We start from the raw sequence: 7,357 nt of genomic DNA on the forward strand, positions 1-7,357 counted from the left end.
ATTCTTAAGCAGAATGATAGTTTCATGGTCATCCTTATTTACCGAATACTGTTACAGCAACACAGCTAGTTCAAATAAAATTCTATATATACCTAGGATTACAACTGTGTATCTAGGGCTAAGCTGTGAAAAATGAGACAGTTTGGAGTTGTCCAGATGTTTGCAACTCGTGATTGCTTAAAAAATCCTGACTTTATTATAAAATCATATGTGACATGCATGAATGATATTTCCCCCCTCCAAAATAAACACTGACAAATCTTAGCATTTATTTAAATAGGTTGTTGCATGTTTGTTAGCCATATTTTAAGATTTATTAAGGAGATTTTTGTTAAACTGTTACTTTTTAAAAGAACAATACAGATAGTCCTCAACTTACAATCATTTATTCATCAACTGTTCAAATTACGATGGCCCTGAACAAATGGTGGTTACAACTTGTCCTCAGAGCTCCAGCTGTCCCACTGACATGCACTTATGACTGGTTGCAATACTCTGTGATCATGTGATTGCTGTTTGTAAACCTCTCTGCTGGCTCCCCCAGAAAGTTATTGGAGATGCTGGTAGAGAAGGTCAAAAATAATTCTCCCTTACCTGCATACTCATTCCCAGTCCCTCTGCACTTCATCCACGCTGGTCACTTGTGCATCCTCCCCATCTTTTGCCATGTCTCTTGCACTTTCCCTCACCCTTCCTAAGCCTTGCTTGCACGCTTACACACTCTTCCTGATCTTTGCTGTTCTTCCTTGTGTACCCTCACAGACGCTTTCAAGCCTCACCATGCTTCTCCTGCATTCTTGTGACACCCTTGTGCTCTCCTCATGTATCAGTAGCCACTAACCTACCTGATAGCCTGCTTAGGACTATTCTGGTCCTAATTTCCATCGTAAGTCGAGGACCACCTGTACTTTATTGAGGAAGGCAGCATGACTTGAATCAAAGGATTACTGTAAGATGGAGTTTTATCATAATTGATAAAAAGTATAGTTGCACTTTTTAAAAAATGTTTTTATCCCATCTTTATTATTTTTATCTATAACTCAAGGCAGCCAACATATCTATTACTCCTCCTTCCTTCTATTTTCCCACAACAATAAGCCTGTGAGATGATTTGGGCTGAGAGAGAGCGACTGGCCCAAAGTCACCCAGCTGATTTTTCATGCCTAAGGTGGTACTAAAACTCACAGTCTACTAATTTCTACCTTGTAACCTTAACCACTATACAAAAATTTATATATTTATAACCAAATTGTTTTATAATCCATATAAAAACAACGGTGATGAATGTAACTAGTCCTTTTTTGTGACCGTGTCCTTAAAGCATTTATAACAGATTATTTCTCAACCAATATTATTAACAGAACTTAACTGCCATCTAGTTAACTCCTTTACATAGAACAAGGAAGACTGTTTTTAATGAGATATTAAGGAGTAGTAGGGATTATAAAGACATTGGTATAGAACATAATTTCTCACACTCCTTGTCATTTCATTTAAAATATACTTAATATATTTTGTAAGGCTGCAAACATTTTGAAAATGATTTGGAAGTACTTAAGACCTGATGTAAGGACACCCTTAGCTTCTCTCTATTACTTTTTCAAGTATGCAAGCCTGAAAAATGATGCCACTGCTTTAATAGTCACATTAAAGACATACTATTGTAATTATTAGATATGATAGAACAGCATTGCCTGTTTTTCAGGCTTATGTATTCATTTGTACTTGGAGAATATTGTCCAAAGCAGAGGAAAATGAAAGATTTCTTAATGTGTTCAGTTTAAAAATATGCTATTTTAATGTTTTACTGGGGAAAGCTGTAATCAATTTACCAATAATTGTTGATTGATCCTCTTTCTCATAATCCTTAGGACAGTGAAAAGAAAGGATTTATTAATAAAATCTATGCCATTCAGGAAGTGTGTATCAGTGTTCAGAACGTCCTTGATGAGGTGGCTTCTCTTGCAGAAAGGATTAAGAAGTAAGTAATGGATTCTTAGCTATTCTCAGCTTATGTTCATATATGTGTATTCCCATTTCAGTTACAAAATGTTACATATTTTGAATAAAGGACAAAAATGTCACTACAAAAATCACATCATTCTTATTTAATCATTAAAGTTCTATCATTTGGACCAGAATGCTAAAATAATATGTTATCTAATGTAGAACAGAAACAGAAGAAAACATAAACCTACATTAAAGCAGAGGGACATAATTCCTTCTTTTATTAAGAGTCTATCCTGATAACCAAATATGAGAAAAAGCCTAGGATAGATAATCTTAGAGGGAACTGTTTAAACTTCATCTTTTCAATTTTTTATTCTTTTATTTATTATTAAATGTGTAGGTTACCTGACTTCCAAAGACTCTGAGATTCAGATACAAACATTAAAACAGAATACAATCAGGAACCAAAATAAGGAATAAAGATGACAAAAATTGAACTTGGAACAGAAAAAAGAATCTAAGGGATCTTCATTCACTGTCCTAAAGGCCTGAGAGAAGAACTGGGTCTTCAGGCTCATTTGAAATACCATACAGTAGGATCCATCCAGATCTAGAGGAGACGCTCATTCCAAAGGGCTGGCACTATTACAGAGATACAATACACTATTACAATGGATACAATAGATGACATTATTTAATTAAAAGTACCTGGGTTGCACCAACACTGCCGGATTAATCAACCAGGCAATACTATGGGAAAGATTTGTGTATTTCGCTTTAAAGCCAAGAGGCACAGTATCAGGGAGGAGATTTGGAGAAAATTTTAGAAAAAATTGCATAAAGTTCAGTTTCTACAAAGTGTAAATCATGGAGTGTAGAGCAAATTTTAGGTCCAAAATTGCTTTTTAGAGTTTGGGTCCAAAGCACCAACACACAGCATATTTTATACTCATATATATTCAAAAACATATTGTTCCATTTGAAGATTTTTATTCTACCTGCTGCTGGTTGTTTTTTTAATTTTTTATTCTGTGATGCTATTGTATTTCTGATCTGTTAATTTTTCATTCAGTATATTCAACTGGACTGTTCCATTCTTAAGCTGGCTGGCCATTGTTGCCCTCTGTGTGTTCACAGTCATCGTATATTTCATTCCACTGAGATACATTGTCCTTGTCTGGGGTAAGTAGAGTCTTTTCCCCCTCCAGAATTCTCTATAGAACATAGAACAAATAGCTTTAAATTTAAGAGATGTATTATCTCTAGTGAATATCTGATAGTGGATGGAGAATGTCCTCTTTCTAAATTCTGAATGTATCAGATGGAGGTTTATACCAATAAAATTGAACAAGATTGCTGTTCCTCTTCTTCCTTATACACATTTTCTTAACATGTACTTTTTATAAATACAAATGTTGAGCCAGTATTAAAAAAAATAATGGGTATATTGGTACATTGGCATTCATGTTTTTGAATATATTGAATCTGTATTAGCACTTATCATTCTGGCATTCAAAAGCCCAATTTGGCACTACTCATCTATGGCTTTTTGCCAAGTAAAATTATTTTATTGATAGAGGTTATGTTAAAACCAGGAGTTGCTGTTTTCAAGGAAAAAAGTATGAAGCACTAATCAAGAATGGATGTACTAATCAAGAATGCTTATGCAATTAATTTTACAATGACATTAAAACACCAGTACTGATCTATCTGAACTGTTGCTTTGTTCAGGCATCAACAAATTTACAAAGAAACTCCGAAATCCATATGCAATTGATAACAACGAACTACTTGATTTTCTTTCCAGAGTTCCTTCAGATGTGCAAGTGGTCTGTATATATCTTTGATGTTAAACTTGAAGATATATTATTTTGGGGGGGGATTAATTTTCTAATTAAATTGTGAATAAATAGTGAGTAAATGTAAGTTATATTACACTAACTTGCAACAGCTTCAGAGATATAAGTTGATGAAAGCAGAAAACATCACTGTAAAAAAACAAATCATTTCACTCAGTGCACTAAAATATGAAGCTAGTCATGTGAGGATGCTGTGATGGCCACCCTTTGCACTGTAAAAAGTCCTCATTTGATGGAAGCATTTACATTAGCTGAAAACTGCCGCATTATTCCTCAAAGAATACTACACTAAGAATATTTCTACTGACACCTATTTGTTCCTAGATTGTACAGTTATAATTGTAGCTACCTTTGTTATAGAGCTCTGAATTGTCCTAACTTTAAAAATGTCATTTTAAAAAATTTCTGGCTTTTAAAAAAGTTGTTATTGGTCTTCTAAAAAGTTATTCCTTATGCAAGTGGGGTAGGAGAAGGCTTTACTGAAATGTTTACTGTCATGGTCTCTTTTCCAACATACTCATTGTGTTATTGTTATTTTTGTTTTCCTTCTTCCCCTTGACCTAATAATTTGCCATGGCTTGCATTTTAGGAATGATGCCCATGTTGCATATTGTCTGGACAATATTGCTTCCTTCCCTAAACATTTCTAGCCCCATTGTGTAGTTTTAGAAAAAATCTTGCTTTACTAAGTTGAAATTGATGTCTGAACTCTATGTTTAAACAGGTGCAATATCAAGAACTGAAACAAGACCTTTCTCACAGTCCAAGTAAGAGGAAGAAAAATAACCTTGGTTAGTCAATTCCATGTGCTGGGCAGATCAACATCTGAACAAGGCATACCACCTGAGCAGGATTTCTTCTCTTTCTAATTTTTTGTTTATTCTCTTTTGGGTTGTGATTTTTTTAAAAAAATTGGTAATCTTAATGAGAAATGTGTAAATATTGTACAGAGAGATTTAGCAGGGAAAATATTCTTTCCTTTGTACAGAACTACAGTGAAAGTTTGAAATTTAGCATGCTCCAGCTTTGTAGATGAGAAAAGCCATCAGTAGCATGAATATGGAATAGTACGTGATAAGCACATACAAAGGGATATAGATGTGCTAAATGTAATTTAATTCATGCTAATTAATATTAAGAAACCAAATAACTGATCTTTTTATCCTAAAAAGGATGTTCTCTTTAAAGTTCCATGTTATACATATTACTAGACATGCCGAGAAAAGCAAATTCATTTATTTTTTCTACCACTATCCTTGCCTGCTGCAAATAACCAGACATTATAAGTTAATCAGGGCTTGCTGGAAGTAAATGAGTTACATGCAACATGCAAATGTCTTAATGGATCTCCAAAGATTTAAAGAATTTCTTGATACTTTTATCATTCCACTACAAGATTTCGAAAAAATATTCCTATATTTAAAATTACTGCCAGATTTATAACTGATTCCATATCTAACTTTTATAAAAAAAATTAATCTTGATTTGTATTTGTTAGCCTCATGAACAACCTGCATATATTTCAAAAACAAAATAAGTTTTAAGCACATTGCTTCAGATTACAGATTATGAACATCTTCTGTGCACCTAAATAATACTTTAAGTTTACATTATCCTAAATTTTTATAGGAGTCAATGGAAACAGGTAGATTTTCTTTGTTTTTTTCTGTAATAAATTAGTCTTTTCTCCAGAAGGTTAAGTGGACAATTATATGCAAACCATTTTATATTATACAAGATATTGAAGTTTAAGCTATTATTGCATAACAAATAGCTTTGGATATATATACTTAACGACATATAGGAATATTGATTTGAGCCAGTATACTTTTTTTTTAAAAAAAAAGCTTACCACATAATTTTTATAGAAAACTTCCAAGGGATGTAAAAAACAAAGTAAAGATTAATTTGTGTCCTCAGGGGGAAAAGGTTTCTATGCTTTTCATTTAGAATATTTCTCTTGAAATTTCCCCAGATTTTCTTGCCTATTTATACAATCTACTAGAAAGAATACTAAACTGCAGAGAAAGCTAACCCTGAACATGTTTTCTTGAGTAGCCAGTTTTGATATGCATATGTATAAAGAAATTTTCTGGTTGCTTATTATTGATGGGCAATATTTAATTAATGGAAACAAAAACTTTTATTGATGTGAATATTGGGAAAGAGAATATAACTCTAGAACATTACACTGATTTAAAAACTTTTTGCAAAATATGTGAAAGGTTTTTCCCTGTGATGTCCTCCTTTATTATTACCTTGTGGACATACATTTCCTGCACAAAATACTTATTTATGCCATTAAATACGATGATAAAATGTTTGGATGTTCCATGTGAACTACATAAGAATAAGCATGCATCTCTCTCTATCTGTGTATCCATTTTATTTGCACAGGAATATCAGGGATCATATCCTGAGTGTTATTTTCAGTTCGTGGCTCTAGTAACAGCTTAACTCTTAGATAACTTTTGTCTGAAAACAATTCCAAGTGATACTGGACTGCCTCCTAAATCTTCCCTCCTGGTTAAAGAGGGATAAAGCTGTCAGTTTCACAATCTCCCATACTGCATTTTAATTCTCAAATTCCCTGTTATGTATATGAAGAAATGTGTGAACACAGATAACCAAACTAAACAAAATCCTAATTTTCACTTCTGTGCATCCAAGCCTTTTGCCAAGCAATTCAAGCTTCCTTTTCAACCTAGTCTTATATTCTTCTGCACTTGCTGCTTGAGAAGACTCCAGCTCCCCTTTTTCCACTTGAAGGAAGTTCACCCAGTGAATGCCATAAAACTTGCTATTTGAAAATATTGAAAAAGTAATTATGAAATAAAGTATGACCAAAACTTCATGTCTATATATCCATATAGGCTACATGAATACTGTGAACTTAATTGGAATCTTTCAACTCCAAACCACTCACTTACCATCCAGCCACAAAAACCTCAGCCTTTAGTCCTTTTGTAAGGAGTAATTGTCCAGAATACATCTGGGCAATCTCACAATCTCTCTTTTCTCTGAAGAGATTTTGCCAGCTAGGTCTGCTTTCTGATCAGCGATGTCCATCATAATGCCGTTTCCACACCTTCAGGGCCATCTAGGTCTTCATTGGAAATCTTCCCACATAGATTTTTTTCTCCCAAGGCAATCAATCCTTAACCTGTTCTTACAAGTCTCCCAAGGACATACACTCATCACCATTGTAACTGAGTCCATCAATCTTGCTGCTGGTCACCTTCTCTTTCTTTCTGTCTTTCCCAGTATTATAGCTTTTTTGGAGAGCTGTGTCTTTGCATAATACACACAGATAATGTTCTGATTTTATGATGTAAAACTTTAGTTCAAACCTGATTTGGGGATCTGGAAAACATCAATTGTAGAAAAAAAAACTGGGAATAGGTCTGGCCAGCTTGGGGCCAAATCCAAAGTGAATTTCTCAATTCCAAAGCTCTTGTCTCACATTGATTAGCATGGAAAAATTCACATATATCTCTGACTTAAAAAACTTTTAAGGAGAGCACAATGACATTTTAATTAATAGACAA

At 33.7% G+C, this 7,357-nt stretch overlaps 1 protein-coding gene across 1 annotated transcript in view; it reads left to right on the forward strand.

Moving 5' to 3' along the window:
- LOC120304751 (multiple C2 and transmembrane domain-containing protein 1-like) overlaps positions 1-6,976 on the forward strand; it is a 29,568-nt gene extending 22,592 nt beyond the window's left edge. The window contains exons 2-5 of the mRNA XM_039335689.1: positions 1,872-1,981; positions 3,023-3,132; positions 3,682-3,779; positions 4,534-6,976. Of these exons, the coding sequence (XP_039191623.1) occupies positions 1,872-1,981; positions 3,023-3,132; positions 3,682-3,779; positions 4,534-4,605 (390 nt within the window). The 3' untranslated portion in view covers positions 4,606-6,976. The remainder of the gene's footprint in view (positions 1-1,871; positions 1,982-3,022; positions 3,133-3,681; positions 3,780-4,533) is intronic.
- The last annotated feature ends 381 nt before the right edge of the window (positions 6,977-7,357 follow it).

This window comes from Crotalus tigris, unplaced genomic scaffold (genome assembly GCF_016545835.1).
Source record: "Crotalus tigris isolate CLP2741 ecotype Arizona unplaced genomic scaffold, ASM1654583v1 scf7180000017646.2482762, whole genome shotgun sequence".
Classification (NCBI taxonomy): Eukaryota; Metazoa; Chordata; class Lepidosauria; order Squamata; family Viperidae; genus Crotalus; species Crotalus tigris.